The 17,157-nt window shown below is 36.5% G+C and overlaps 1 protein-coding gene across 1 annotated transcript; it reads left to right on the top strand.

Annotated features, from left to right (window-relative positions):
* Positions 1 to 304: 304 nt before the first annotated feature.
* LOC307057509 (tigger transposable element-derived protein 1-like) lies at positions 305 to 757 on the top strand (the record flags this gene model as incomplete). Its single annotated transcript, XM_079710697.1, has 1 exon — positions 305 to 757. One exon carries the CDS (start codon positions 305 to 307, stop codon positions 755 to 757), a length of 453 nt encoding a protein of 150 aa, XP_079566823.1.
* Positions 758 to 17,157: the final 16,400 nt, after the last annotated feature.

Below are 17,157 nucleotides of genomic sequence, written 5' to 3'. Positions count from 1 at the left end.
TACATACAAACCTTTAAGTTGCGAAATTTCAAAGATGCGAACGTGCGTTAGCTACCTAAGTTAGTTCACTTGTCTGGCTTACATTGTCAGGTGCGTGCATCCTCTAAAAGTGGTTGTGCTTTTGTGTACTTTACTGTACAGTACTGTATAGAATACAGTAGTACAGTATCTTTATTTCAAGCCCAGGATGTCCGGAAGCAAGCGTAAAGGCAGTGGTGATGTAGCTGGTACTGCTAAGAAGCGCCAAGCGATAACGATGGAAACAAAAGTGAAAATAATTGAGAGAGTGGAGCAAGGCAAAAAGATGGTAGGTGTCGCTCATTCTTATAATATGAATAGTTCAATCATAGACACAATTCTAAAGAATAAGGACAAGATCATGGAACATGTGAAGTCTGCTGTGCCAATGATGTCAACAATAATATTGAAGAAGCTTGGAGAAGTGATGGAGGAGATGGAGAAACTTCTCAACGTGTGGACGCAAGATCAGCATCAGAGTCGAGTCCCGCTCAGCTTAAGGCTGATTGAAGAGAATACTAAAAGACTTTATGAAAACTTGAAGAAGAATCACAGCAAAGAATCAGTGGGCGCATCTTTTAATGCCAGCCATGGCTGGTTTCATCAGTTCAAGGCAAGAGCCAACATTCACAATGTAAAAATAAGTGGCAAGGTAGCAAATGTGGATACAGTAGCTGCCCAGGAATTTCCTGAAACACTTCAAGAAATTATTGATGAGAGCGCATATTTACCTGAGTAGGTTTTTAATGTGGATGAGACAGGACAGTACCGGAAAAGGATGCCAGACCAAAGTTACATCAGTAAGGAGAAAAAGTTGATGCAGGCTATAAAGCAACAAAGGATAGGCTAACTCTGCTGTTTGATGGCAATGTTTCCAGCGATATGAAGCTGAAGCCTCTCTTAGTTTATCATTCAGAGAACCCAAGGGCCCTTAAAAACATAGCCAAGGGCTCTCTTCCTGTTGTGTGGAAGAGTAACCCCAAACCTGGGTTACACAGGCCATTTTCCAGGACTGGTCTTTCCACCACTTTATCCCAGAGGTAGAGAAATACTGCTTGGAGAAGGACATCCCATTCAACATTCTTCTGCTGCTCGACAATGCTCCGGGCCACCCCCCATACATGGACGACTTTCATCCCAACATCAAAATAGTGCATCTGCCACCAAATACATTACTCATCCAACCTATGGACCAGGGAGTTATAGTGATTTTCAAGAAATATTATTTACGTGACACTTTTCATCAGACAGTAAAGGTGAGTGATGAATCAGGAACAACCCTGTGACAATTTTGGAAGGACTATAACATCTACAAGGCCATAAAACATTGACTTTGCTCCGCATGACGATACGGCCTTCACCATGAATGGGGTTTGGAAGAACCTTTGCCTGCAGGTTGTTCACGATTTCCATGGATTTGAGGATGTGGATGAGGAGTCCAATGAGATCTTCAGCAACTTAGTGACCCTCAACAAGAAGGTGGAACTAGATCTGCAAGAGGACGACTTCATTGAACTCCTTGCTGTGCAACACGAGGAGCTTACTAATGAAGACCTGATGGAATTGGAGGCCCAGAGAAAGGACAGAGAGAGACAAGAGGAAGAAGAAGTAACTGAAGAACCGAAGAGATGCATGACACAGGAAACGGCAAGGGGATTTTTTTTATTTGAGGAGGCACTGTTAGTTTTTGAGGCACAAGCCCCAAACCTAGAATGGTACACGAAGGTTGCAGCAGCCATTCAGAATGCAATCCAGTGCTACCGTGTCATCTACAATGAGAAAAAAAGAGCTACTACCCAGACATCACTGGATCATTTTTTCAAAAGGGTAGATAAATCCAGCAAGGAACCAGAACCTGTGCCATCAACGTCAGGAGTGAGTGAAATTGCAGCTTTCCTTCCATCGCCTATTGCTGATGACCCTTCAGCTCTACCATCTCCCACCTCCTCTCCCTCCTCCAGTCAGTAACTCTTCTTGCCTGTTCACTCGATGCCAGCCCCTATATGCCAGCTGTTGTACTGTACTACTGTATTTTTCAAGGTACTGTACTATAAGACTAAAAATGTTTTATTTTTGGTGTTTTTTAATGTATTATTTGTGTGAAAAATATTATAAACCTATTACAGTACAGTATATATAGCCAATTGTGTTACTTGGGTACCTAGGCTAACTTTGTTGGACTTACGAACAAATTGGACTTATGAATGCACTCTCAGAACAGAACTCATTTGTATGTCAGGGACTTACTGTACCTATTTTATGAAACAATGTGATTCACAGAGTGTTAGAACAGAAAGACATTAGAAATTTTGCAGTTAATCCCCTCATTCTATTAGATGAAGAAGATGAAGCCCCACAGATGTTCCCTGGCACACCAAATCAGAACACCAGGGGCAGAATTAGAGCTAGTTTGTACTGTAGTAGGTTTATTATCATGGCTGTTGCCCTACCCTTTCAAAGTCTAAGCTTTAAGTACAAAATTCATCTGTGAATAAGAAATTTTTTTGTGATTTGGATTTATCACAATAACAGACACTGTTTTGGGTGGTAGATATCACTTTATCCTGTTTCAATAGATACTACATTTTCAGAATGTCAAGTTGTAACTAGACTGAGCTATATTATTTATTGAGTATTAAATATGTATTGCCTGTCATAAGTTGTGGCATAAGAAGCTGTGACAATTTTCTTATTTCCTCAAGAAATATAGAAATATACTTGGAATGACATTCTCTCACTAAAAATAGTGCAAGGAAGACACAAGTTTGGTTTTGCTGTGGTTCTCTTGTTGTTTTGGTTGTTTTTGTTTTTCCAGTTGTTGGAGCAGAAGTGTAAAAAAATCGTAAATTTAACTTTCCTTTCTGAATAAGCAAATACAAAGCTTTATTTTTCAGCCTCAATCCACTTCAAATCTTTTACCCTAGTCCCACTGACACTGTCACTTCAAAATCACAGCATAATGCAGTACGCTATTTTCCAATGTCAGTAAAACAAAAACTTTATTGAATAAGTATGTGTGAAGTGCTGCAAACAAAAACATCTCCACAGGCAGCACCTGATTGGCTCACAGCAATGCTTTCCATTGTTATATCAGAGCTCAGAAAGTAACTTCCTAGCATATCAGGTTAATGTTTCTTTCAAAGTTATTTATCTTTGTTAAAAGAAGGAATCAAACAAAGAAAATTAGGGTAAATATTTTCCTAGCCAAACCTGGGATTAAACTGTTCTCAAATTTAAGAAGATAGTAACTCAGACTACAAAAGAAATATATTTTCATGATATCTCTCCTTTCATTCTACAAACTTTTAAAATAAGTTTTGAAGGTGACTTCCTCCCTTTGTAAAATCTCCAGATGCCATTGCTATAGTTTTACTTTTAACTAAGGAATAAACACAGTTGCATCTGTTTAACTACATATTTTATGAACATTCAGTGTCTACCTAATAGAGAATTATAGACTTCTCTCCTTTGATCCTTGCCCTTGTATCTCAGCACACTTTACCATATCCTATAGCTTAAAAATTACTGCAGTAATACAAAACTCAGTACTGTAGTAGCCAAGTCAGAGCCAACACAACTGTGCTAAGGTCTCTATAATTTCTCATTTTCTCTAATTTTTCCTCTGCTTTTAGGGCAGTTACTCTCATAAGTGTTTAGACCACAAAAATCTGGAATCTCACTAATTACAATTAGTTTTGTTTTCCTCAACCTCGACAGCTGTGCCAGCAACCAAACCACTGCCTCATATATAGAGTTGCCTCTAACTGCCTACAAGGTGATGTTGCCAGCCAAACTGCCCACTGAGTTCCATATGAGCCCAGTTTGGACTTCTGTTTTTCAGAGATCTGTGTCTTGTCACTTTGCTATAACTTCATATTTTAACTTACTTGAAAAGTATCTTCAAAAATCATCTGTGATAGAAACAATCTGATATAAATGAATACATTTTTCTACATTGAGTTATCTAACAAGAATTCTAAATTGCAAAAGCTAACTTTGTAAGCTATGCTAAAAGTGCCTCATGCACAGTTATTTCTGACCCCTTAAACGGCTTTAGAAAAATATACAAATGCTTTCAGAGCAATGGCTTAAAAGAATTCAACCAGGCTTTTGAGGTAAGAGCAAAAGAGTGGACTGTTATAAAAAGTGGGAAAAGCTAAGTGCTATTAACTGTGATCAGGTGTTTAATTTACAACAGGAGTTAACATTTCTAAAAATATAGACTTGGCAACAAATCTTATGTAGTGTTCATGGGATGTACACTCCTACTTGTTCATTAATTCAGCCAGTCATTTATTCATTCAATAATTATTCATTGAGCATCTACAATGTGCTGGGCACTGAATATAGATCTGGAAAAATAAGAGGCAAGCCCCTGCCATCCTGGAGTTTACATTCTAGTAGGCAATACAAGTAATAAAAAGTGTATATATAAAACAAAGAGAGGTAGAATTAAGTACTATAAAAAAACATAAAGTAGGGTCATGGGACTTGAGAGACAGGGGATACTATTTTAGACAGATGATCAGGGAAGGTCTCTTGGAAGAGGTTATCTTTGAGTAGAAACCTGGATAAAGAGAGTCTAAGTCATGCAACTCTCAGGATTGAGAGCCTTACAGAAAGAGGAGTAGAGATACAGAGCCCCTGAGCAGGAATGGGCTTGGAATGTTTGTGAAACAACAAAGACATAGGAATGGAGAGGAGTGAGGGGAAAATAAGTTTGAAGCACAAGAAAGGATCTTGAAGGCCATAGGAAGGACTCTGGATTTTATGCTAAGTAGGTTGAAAAACCCTTGGACGATTATGAGCAGAGTAAGGATATGATGTAATATCACACACTCACACACACACACACACACACACAAACACACACACAAGGTCTCCAAACATTCCTGTTTCCAATGCATAAAAATTTGTTGGCAACCCATGCCCTCCATGGGCTACAACCTTGGGCATTCATTGCTGCCAATTTCTGCCCCCCAATCTATTGAGTGTCTGTTTCTTCCAACAGAGAGAATAGAACAAAAGGGAGGGTCAAAGGAAAGACTACTGCAAGAATTCACATTTTATAGTATCTTCTCACACATCCTCTCATTTGGACCCCCTAAAAATTCTGTTAGGTATATAAGGGAACTGTGGTTATCCTTATTTTATAGATAAGGAAATGAGGAGTCAAATTTCCTTGAATAATGCCACATCAGTGGAGAGCAGAAGAGCTAAGACTAGAACTTAGATCTTCTGCTGTCAGGTGCAAGGCTCATTTCTATACAGAAGGCTACCTTTCAAAAGAAAATTAAATTTGGTTATTCTTCCACCTTCTTCCATATTTCACTCACCAAAAGCTAAAATAAGTTTAAGATAATAGAGTCCCATTTAGAAAAAATAAAGGCATTGCCTAATGAGATGAGAGTAGGCATAATGTATTGTTCTCCTAGGACCAGAGTTATAACATTTTTAATATGTCTGATAGCACCTTGTAAAATCCTGTGCAAACACATCCTCAATATAACTACTTAACTGATTGACTGGTTTGTTAAGAGAGAAAATAAAGAGAAGAATTAGAAATTTTTATGTCAAAGAAAAAATAGTGTTTCTCATCCCCATAATCTCCTTCATACTTCACAGAGATGAAAGTAACATGCATTTTTAAATATCTTATACGCATTTTAACCTTAAGTATTTGTTGTATTTTTATGGACAGGCTGGCTCACGTAACACTATTTGGGAATAAAAAACTTTCTTGTGGGAAAGGTATATATTAAAGAACCATTCAGAGCCATTTTTAAAACTAGATAATTGCCATTTCAGTTCAACATATATTGAACACCAATTAAGTGCTTGATATAGCCTATTCGATACTGGGAATGTAAAGATGAATCAGACCGTCATACAATATTTTTGGTAGATCACATTATTTTGTAGTATTAAGAACGTGAGGGGGGAATGGGGAAGATAACATTATTTTGGACATAAGTCAATAACATTGCTCACTATTCCCCTTTCTCTGACCTTCCCAAACCCCATCCCTGAAACCTTCACCTAAAGTCCACTTAGGCCCTTTTCCTAATCTGTTCTTGCAGCTCCCCCATCTACCCCATCCTATCTCCACTTGACCATACCTCCCCACACAGAAAAGCAAACTGATGAGAAGAATCCTCTGAAGCAGGTAGTTGTCTCTGACTAAACAGGTTCTTTATTCTTCAGTTGGCAGAAAGATAAACAAAAATTCTTCAAAATAGTCTCTGGCCAGAGGAGAGCTGCTGCCCAGAGTTAACGGTTCTGAAAGTTTCTTTTAGAGGAATCAAACATGGCAGGAAGATATTGAAGCCCCACTGGACTAACTGCATCAAAGGCCATGTAAAAAATCAGCCACAGAGGATAAAACTGGAGTCCAAGGAAGCAACTATACTAGTCAATGCCAAATAATTCAGACCAGGGCTATTCCAAATGAAATCTCTATTATGGTATTTTAAAAATTCTAAAATTGGTGACATCAGCAAGATGGTGGACCACGAAGGTCCAGGCCCTCACTCTCTTATGAAAACACTAAATAAAAAACTTGAACCTGACTAAAATAATTTTATAGGCAATCTGGAAATCAAAGTTGTACAGCAACCAAGCTAATGCCCAGTCAAGAAAAGGCCATATACAAAATGGTAGGAAATTCATGGTCTTTTAACTCACCCTTGCCCCACCCAGTTTGGGGGAAGCAGCAGTCTAATCAGTCTCCAGTCCCATTCAGTGACCTGGAAAGAACAGAGTGGGCTAAACTTGCAACTTTCTAACTTATCTCCAAGCTGCCTGAGGGACTGGTCTATGTTTTGCTCAATTTGGAGCACAGAAGGACAGAAGTGGCACAGATCTAAGGCTAGAAAAATCTGCAGGAAGCAACAGGCATGACTTGTGAAAACCATAAGGGGACTACTGACCCACTGACACTTGAGGGTAAGAGACTAAGAGCAAAGGAAGCAAAAATTCTGAATCTGAAAAATATACAAGCATACTTCATTTTATTGTGCTCCACAATATTGCACTTAGAAGATATTGCATTTTTACAGATTGAAGGTTTGCGGCAACCCTGCATTAAGCAAGTCTATAAGTGCCATTTTTTTCCAGCAGCATTTGCTCACTTTTTGTCTCTGTGTCGCATTTTGATAATTTTCACAGAATTAGAAGTGGAGCCTGAAGATATGACTGAATTGCTGCAATCTCATGGTAAATCTTGGATGAATGAAGAGTTGCTTCTTATGAATGAGCAAAGAAAGTGGTTTCTTGAGATAAAATCTACTCCTTGTAAAGATGCTGTTAAGATTGTTGAAATAACAACAAAAGATTTAGACTATTACATTAACTTAGTTGATAAATCAGAGACAGAGTTTGAGAGTATTGACTCTAATTTTTATAGACATTCTACTGTGGATAAAATGCTATCAAACAGCATTGCATGCTACAGAATAATCATTTGTAAAAGGAAAAGTCAATCTATGCTGCAAACTTCATTGTTGTCTTATTTTAAGAAATTGTCACAGCCACCTCAACCTTCAGGAACCACCACCCTGATCATCCAGCAGTCTTTAATATTAAGGCAAGACCCTGCACCGGCAAAAAGATTATGATTTGCTGACGGCTCAGATTATGGTTAGTAGTTTTTAGTAATGAACTATTTTCTAATTAAGGTATTACATTGTCCTTTTAGACATAATGCTATTGCATACTTAATAGACTACAGTATAGCATAAGCATAAATTTTATATGCACTGGGAAGCCAAAAAAATTGTGTGACTTACTTTACTGCAATATTCGCTTTATTGCTGTGGTCTGAAACCAAACCCATATCTTCTAGTATGCCTGTAATAACTGAATTGAAAGATACACAAGAGGAGTTCAATATTAAGTCCATCAAGCAGAAGAAAAAAGCAGTGAACATGAAGACAAGTCATTTGAAATTATTGAATCTGAGGAGAAAAAAGAATGAAAGTGAACAGAGTCTAAAGGACTTATGGGACCTGTCAAACAGACCAGTATACACATTACAGGAGTCCTAGAAGGAGAATAGAGAGGGAAAACATGCAGTGAACTTATTTAAAGAAGTAACTGGCCCAAATTTCCCAAATTTGACAAAAGACATGGATATATTTATAAATATAAGAAGCTTAATAAACTTCAAGTAAGATAAATTCATAAAGACCACATGAAGATGGTCTAATCAAACTTTCAACAGACAAAGAAATAATTCTGAAAGCAGAAAGAAGAAGGTGACTCATCATGTACAAGGGATCCTCAATAAAATTGTCAGATTTCTTAGCAGAAAATTTGCAGGCCAGAGGCTGTGGGATGACATATTTAAAATACTGAAAGAAAAAAATTGTCAACCAAGAATTCTATATATAGCAAAACTGTCCTTGAAAAACTGATGGAGAAATTAAGACAGTGCCCGATAAACAAAAGCTGAGTGAATTCATTACTACTAGAACTGCCCTGCAGGAAATACTAAAGGGAGTCATTCAAATTGGAACGAAAGGATGCTAGACAGTAATTCAAATCCATTTGAAAACATCAAGTTCTTTGGTAAAAGTAAATATATGAACAAATATAAGAAACTCTCGAGATCAGCATCAATGAAAATTTATCAATTTATGATGAAATCACTTGCTGAATGAACATCCTCTCTACCCAGGAGGTATATACAGTATTAAAATCACAAATGCTATAAAGGCACTCTCACTTAAAATTATTATTCTCAAATTTCATTACATTCGATAGCATTCTATAGGACTTAGAAAATAAGAGTTGACAAATTCTTACTCTGGCACGAAGAATTTCTGAGCAAATGGAACTCAGATATGCCAGTATTGATATTGATAAAGTAACCCTGCATTGAATTTTCCACCTAAATGCAATGAAAACAAAGGAAATAAAGATGCACTAGAAATGTTTTCTTTGAAACAAAGCTACATATGGCTATTAATGAAAGGGTTGGATGAAGTTGCAGAAAAGTTTACAATGTTCTTTTTTCTTTTTTTTTCCTTTTTTTTTTTTGGCTGTGCTGTGCAGCTTGTGGGATCTTAGTTCCCTGACCAGGCAGGGATTCAACCCCAGCCATGGCAGTAAAAGCACCAAGTCCTAACTACTGGACCAACAGGGAATTCCCTACAGTGCTCTTCCAAAATTATCAAACAAAAACGATTTTATTTATAGATGAAGTAATTAAAGGAATATATTCAGCTTTATATTTATCTCCTTGATATTTCTCCAAGTGGTGTAGATCTAGAAATAATTCACCCACTGAAAAAACATTTTTATGAACACATTTTCAACTCAAGCATTGAAATGTCTTATCCTATAAGACTGATTATTTTTAAAAGATCAACTATTTTCTCACAATTTTATTTAATACATATGTCTCCTTTTGTATATTTTGTTATTTTAAATAATCTTTCAGCTATCACTTTAATTTGCTATATTGGAATAAAAATGTATGTATAGTTTTATAAATTTGAATTTTACTTAGTGCTTTATAATATGTTTATAAATGTTTATACTTGAGATGAATGAAATATTTCATTTTATTTTCTTATTTAAAATTTTGAATGCTCAGCATTTTGTTTTATAAAATACTAAGGAGCAAAAAAATCCTGATATATGGTCTTTTTACGCTAAAATGATGATTACCATATCCTGGAAAAAATGAAAGAGATAGACATGTGAGAACATTTCAATATAAAGTCTAAGTGATCTAAGAGACATTTGCTCATACCATATGCTAACACAAAAAGGCAAGGACGTTTTATTATATTAGTAGTCTCAACGCACTACTAGTCTTTGAGGTCCCAGTCCATGTCATAGCAAACCTATTAAAATGCTGCCACACATCACAATGAATGTAATTTTTATACACTATAAAATATTTAGTTGGGTTGCAGTAGCAGTTGATTGGCTGATATAATGACATGTTATGTTCCTAAGTATTTAATTAAACATTTATTCATTTCAATTTTGCAGCTTTTTTTCGGTTCTCCCTCTGGTTGCTAACATTTAGAGTAGGCCTTTGTTAACTAACCCAATAGGACATTTGCCTATGCCTCTAATAGGTAGTGGTTAAAATAACCCTGAGAAGGATTCTTAGAAACAGATATGTTTGGGATGAATTTTAAAGAATGAGTCTGAATGATGAGTCAAGAAGAATAGGAGTCTTATTCTAGGCAAAAGGAACAGAATGAGCAAAGGCGCTGAGAGATGTAAAGTAAGATGTATACACCTAAAGTACAAGCAATTTCAAGTTACTAAAATGGGAAGTCTTCAGTAAAGAAGAGTGAAAGATTAAGATAGGAAGGCAGCCAGGGAAAGGGATGTAAAAAGCATCATTCAAGAGGGTTTAGACTTCATCCTGGGAGAGATTGCCCCTGAACCACTTTACACAGCAGAGTGACAGGGCCAAGTACACATTTCATATGAATCACCTTGACAGCTAAGTAAAGATGAATTTAAGGGAACAAATTAAAAGGGAAGGGCACATGTTAAAATACTCCTGTCATACCTGAGGACAACAGTCTCCAAAAAGGAGTGCATGGGATGTATTTCTCTCAAGGAGAATACAAGACAATTCAGTTGGAGAGAAAAGGGATTGAAATATATACCTAATTATTTTTATTTTCTCCTTCAAAAATTGTCAACTTTTGGCATGCGTTTTGTAATGTACGTATTAATACTACAGTTCATTTTTAAAAGAAATAAACTGGAGGCAAAGGCTCAAAAGTGTTTATCAGTGGGGGGGCAGGAAAACAGAAATTCAGAGACCCCATTGTTCTGGATAAGAGTGATAAAAGTGTGTTCTAAGCTGGTGATTTTGCTGATGGAGAAATACAAATAGAATTGTGCAAGTTCAGAAGCTAATATCATCAGGGTTTGATGGCTGTTTGCACATAATGGTTAGAGTTATCAAGTATATATGAACATTCCTGTATGCTAGTCAGAGAGCAAAGCTAGAATTGAATTTAGGGTTACGAGGTGAGGCAGAGTAAAGCAGCTCCATAAAAGAGGAAGTAGATCAGTGGAAGGCAGAGGTATTCTAGTAGCAAATTAAAGGCAGATGGCGAAAGACTATGTGAAAATTCTTTCTTCTATAAATCAAAAAGTACTTAAAATATATGGAAGCAAGAAAAATACTCCTGAACTGCAGCATAAAATATTTGGGTTAGCTAACAGAAAGAACTTTGTCGGTAGTAACTGTTAAAAAACTATGTGTGAACACAGAAAGTTATCACTTCTATTTGCTATGGTTTAAAGATTCATCCTGTGTCCATGCAGAGAACACACCAAAACATCTTCTCCTGGTTCAGTGTTTTTCTCAGCTGTCAAGAAGTTTACATGGTAGGTTAATACCCCCTCAATCAGAATCTTCCTTACTGCAGCTTATCACTCATGGACATCTTAATTAATTCTTTAATAATTCAGGCTTATATACCATAAGAAGTAAAAGATTATGGATACTTAGGAAGAACATGTTTTCACTACTACAGAATAGAGGACTAGACATTTTGCAGAAATCACACGTCTTTTGATCCAGTTATCAAAAACTCCAGTTTCTGTAGGAATTAGGATGTGTTTCCAAGCAATATAAACGCTCCGATATCATCAGAGTGAAAACCACAGGCTCACCCTGATGTGATTAGTAGATGTGGCTGCCTCTGCTATGATTCAGGGCTAACAAAAGTAGTCATACACCCAAAATACATTCCCCAGTGTTTTGCTCTTACACAGTGAAAAAATTTTAGAGACTTAGTATATTTAGGTTAGAAAACAAAACCAAGGCCCTCGTTTTCTGGAGGTCACTGTTAAATTGTACTTTACCCTGAAAGAGAAGAAAGGCCTTGAGAACTGTCCTCAATCTTATCCCTTAACATATCAACATGGCAACTCATTCTGATCAGCCAGTTGTAACCTTGGCAGACATATAAGCCCAGCCTTGAGAAGATAAGATATGGGGGATAGGTAAGCTAAGGAAAATCGTTGCCTCCCATTTCATAACAGTCACCAGAACAGGCCTTGGGCAAATTACTGCAAGCTCTTCACTTCGAATATTCTAAGCCTACAAAAACCATAAGATAAGCAAGACTATATGAAAATGAGTGTTTGTAGAGTAGAAACTCACCTGAGAAATCAGCTTTCTTTTTTTTATATTTTGGTGCTTTTATTTTTATGGAGTAAATTTCTTCACTTGGGTCAGTATATTTTATTTATTTATTTATTTTTCAACATCTTTATTGGAGTATAATTGCTTTACAATGTTGTGTTAGTTTCTGCTGTATAACAAAGTGAATCAGCTATATGCATACATATATCCCCATATCCTCTCCCTCTTGCGTCTCCCTCCCACCCTCCCTATCCCACCCCTCTAGGTGGTCACAAAGCACCAAGCTGATCCCCCTGTGCTATGCGGCTGCTTCCCACTAGCTATCTATTTTACATTTGGTAGTGTATATATGTCAACACTACTCTCTCACTTCATCCCAGCTTACCCTTCCCCCTCCCCATGTCCTCAAGTCCATTCTCTACATCTACGTATTTATTCCTGTCATACAGAGTGAAGTAAGTCAGAAAGAGAAAAATACCGTATGCTAACACGTATATATGGAATCTAAAAAAAAAAGAAAAAACTGGTTCTGAAGAACCTAGGGGCAGGACAGGAAATCAGCTTTCTTATATCCTGTTTGCATTTTGAAATAATTAAAGACCACTTTAATTCTTTTTAATTATATTATAATTTTATAATTCTTAATTAAATAAAACTATAGTATAATTTTATAATTCTTAATTAAATAAAATTATATTAATGTTAATAAATAATATTTTGGCAGGATAACAAATATTAAGTAAGCACTAAGAGGCAGAATCCAGTATAAAGGTTAACTTAACTTTCTTCAAAGTTTTGATCCTGAAAAGTTGTGTAAATTCATTTGTATATGTTAAAGTACATGTTGCTATTAAATATGCTTATTGGGAAACTTGCAGTGTACAACAATATTTAACATTAATTTTCTCTGAAGTTTATTAACTCTTAATACCATATGTAGATGGCTAACTGTACCAAAGACTGTATGTTCGTTATACTTTCTCATTTCATCCTCACAAAACTCACTTTACAGATGAGAAAATTGAGGCTCAAAGAGGGCAAAAGTAGCATGACCAAGATTACACAAACAGGAAGCAGCACAGCTGGGATTTGAACCTTGGTCAGAATATTCACAGATCATTCTTGGATCCATTATGGAATTATTCATTTTGTACATAGTTCTTGTCATGTATCAAAAGTATTTAATGTCAGAGGTGAAAGCACAAATTGATATAAATTGGATACACTACTGCCTTCAAGGAGATTACTTGCTAATTGATGGGTTAATGTGTAAAAACATGTAGTCATATTAAATAAATATGCATCTACAAAGAGTGGCAGAGTAGGATGTTATTGACATATAAGAGGCCATGAAAGAATAAACAAAGGAAAGTAAACACTATGAGATGCTAGTGCTCACTGGCCGAGAGGGTGATTGAGCACTTTATTGGCTGACCCATACCTTAAGGACTCAGCTTGTTCAGAGCTAAATGAGGTCTGCCTGGTGTCTTATCAACACATTATCATATGCAACAGGAAACCTTTATTGACCACCTATTGATTACACGGCCTTTTCCCTAGTCCTGTGAATTTAATGAGGTGTTAGAAATAGTCTCAATTCTAGATACTATTAAAAATGACCCCCCACACTTGTAAGGAGTTTTGCAGTTTATAATGCACATTTGCATTATTTTGAATACGTGAAACTTGTGAACCAAGATATGTGCATGTTACACTTGTATGATAACTAAATTTTGATGAACACTCTATGCCGGACAATGTGCCCAGGATGTTATAGTAAATGTGATATTTAATCAATTCAGCAGCCCTATGAGGTGCCATTATCCCACCCATTTTACAGTTGAGGAAACTGATAATCAAATTAAGTGATTCACTCAAGTTCACACAACTAGCAAGAGAAACAGTAGGAAACTGAATCAAGGTTGAATAACTACAAAGTGACTGCTTATAACAAATCTTCCTCCACATTAAGTGATATCTAACAGTATAGGTTAGCAGATTGCACATATCAAGTGATTACTTCAAATAATCAAATGCACCAAGAATTCAAAGTAGTCATAATACTGAGTCTCCTATTTCTGATGTGGTCCCAGTTTTACTTGTTGAATGCATGACCAAATGAAGGGAAGGATTAAATGCACACATAGCAATTGTAAGTCAGTAAAATCACAGATGGGATGAGGGAGATATTCCTCAGTCTAAGGGTCAGCGTAAACAAAGGGAAGTAGAGCCACGGACTCTATGAGAATATAAAGCAGAAGTGAAAGGAATGATTCAGTATTGTGAACAAGATAGTCTAGATTGTCTGCTATTCAGCTACTATTTACTTGATAATTTCTAGTTGTCATATACTGTAGTAAATTCTTTAGATAGTTTCTAGTTGTCATATCTGTAGTAAATTCTTTAGAGATATTTATAGTCTCTCTATTCATAGTCTAAATTATTTTATACATATTTTAGTATCTCAATATATAGACTCTCTCTCTCTCTCTCTCTCTCTCTCTCTCTCTCTCTCTCTCTCTCTCTATATATATATATATATATATATATATATATATATATATATATGGTCTCAATTATCCCCCAAAAGTCATGGCTTGTAGTATATTGTGCTATCAATATCAACATATGTGAAACACTCAGAGAGACTAAGTAAATTTCCCAAGGTCAAATAGCAAGTAAGTTGTTCAGCTAAACTTCAAACCAGAACTGTCTTGCTCCAAAACCAACATTGTTTCTACTGTATGGCAGTACCAAATCTCAAAAGTAATTTGTGAGTTTTCAATCAGTACATAGGGTAGCAAACCAATGTCTACAATGAACTACTTTGTAAAGAATATAGAACTCCTAAAGAGAAATTGATGCTATGAAGTTATCCAGGTGGCTACCATTTTTGTCTAAAACATCCTCACAATCCTGATAGTCTAGTAGAGGCTGTCATATAACATAATCTGACTCTTTATATTTTAACCTAGAAAAATAGTAATGAAATTTGTAGGAAGTTCATCAAAATCATGTTTTTCTTATAATTCAATGAAATGAATATTTGGGGAAATGTCCCTAAATAAACCACTAGAGTTCATACCCACTAATTCTTGACAAAACTCAAGCGCTGTAAAATCTTTAGACATGAATTGGTCAATTGTCCTTTTCTACTAACTTTGGCATTAAAGTATAAATAAGTATATTCACTCGATTCAATTCAACAATATTTATTGAGCACTTACTACATAAAATCTGTTGCCAAAACCCTGGGGGAAAGGAGTTCAAAGATGAATATGTCATAGACCCTGACCTCAAGCAACTTTATAGTTTTATGCAGGAGAAAAGCCATAGATGTGTGAAAATAAAAGAAGGAAGAATTTGAAATGTGCTGAAATACCAGTACACACAATGCATTCTAGGAACATATAAATAGAGATAGTAGTGCTTATTGGAAGAATTATAGAAGGTTACAGGAGTTTAAACCCACTCCTGGTGCCAAAATCTGTATTAGTTGCCTATTACTATATATCAAATAACCCCCTGAATTTCATGGCTTACACAACATTCGTCATCTCAACAGTTTCTGTCACACATCCTGGTGCAGCTTAGCTTGATGCCCATGCCTCAAGATCTCTCACAAGCTTGTCATCAAAGTGCCATTTGGGATGCAGTTTCTTCTGGAGGCTCTAATGGGGATCTGCCTCTAACTCATTCACATGGTGGCTGGCAGGATTCAGTTCCTCTCTAGCTATTGGACTGGGGCCCTCAAGTTCTCATTGGTCATTAGCTGAAGGCCTCCCTCAGATCCTCAATATAGACAAAAGCTGGAATGAGTGCTCAATTAGTAGCAGTTTCTCAGTATTTTGTCCAATTATCTAATAAAGAAAACGAGAACCTCGGTACATAAATTTGCTCCATTATGGAAGCAACCTTCAGTGAGTAAGCCAGTCAGCTTTATTATTCAAATCATCAATGTGATGCTTGTAAAATGAAACAAAGGCAGCTCTTTAATGATAAATATTACAGTACAGCTACTTTTCACATGTCTCCACACACGCATACACCCATTGTGAAACATTCACTGAAGTAAAAATAAGAGACAACCAAGTGACAATTCAGATACAAGAAAAATAGACAAAGCCCAAAACAGAATGGATTATCTAGTTACCACTTTGACATTATTGCTGCTTTTAGGGAACAGCTGACTCTAGCCATCAGTTTCCATCATCTGTTCTATTTTTCTTTTGCAGACATTTGCGAGGGAACTTTTCAAAAAGATGCTGGGTGAAAATCAGAAATAGATAAAAGTCTAGGAAGCAATTCTTCAAATTAGCTCTCCCTCTCCCTTTAATTTCAAGAAGGGGGACATTTCTTAGAAGTGTTCGTCCTTTGACAGATCATTCAGAAACAGAGACTTTGGAATCTTAGGCATCAACAAGGTTACTGCCATGTTCATCCCAGTCTCCTGGAGTGCTACAGGCTGAGAGCAAAAGGATGAAGGCTCAGAAACAGTTTAAGAGACAAGCTGACAGGACCGAAGTCAGCGTCAGGGCTTCTGGAAACTTAAAAGCAGACACATATCACCAGAAATATTACCATTAGCATGACTTGACTCACTTATGTTCTCGTATTGGTCTCCTTACATCTGGACACATTTTTTCTCTTGAACACAAGGAACAAGTTGCACACATTCCAGCAGTTTCCTTTAGCCAGATTTGCCTGATTTATACAGACACCTTTTATAGAATCCTTATCACCTTTGCAGACCCCTGGCTTCTAGCTCCGACTCCCATCTTCCCCTGGCTCTCCCTGAGTCACGCCCAACAAACCCCTCATATTCCAGACATCACAATAAAAATCATGAGCATCAGACGTCCATTTTCAGTAGCACCCGGTAGAAGACCTTCCTAATTGCAAAAAGAGTGCAACTTTCCCCAAGATCCTTGAGATCTACTGTATACCTGGCCTCAGTTCTCCTTATACCAAGAGTTTTAGATATTCCTCTTCTTTCACTTACAAAT

The sequence above is a fragment of the Hyperoodon ampullatus genome (assembly GCF_949752795.1).
Source record: "Hyperoodon ampullatus genome assembly, chromosome: 8".
Taxonomy (NCBI): domain Eukaryota; kingdom Metazoa; phylum Chordata; class Mammalia; order Artiodactyla; family Ziphiidae; genus Hyperoodon; species Hyperoodon ampullatus.
Note: the sequence above shows the minus strand (reverse complement) of the source record. Positions and strands in the feature narration are given on the sequence as shown.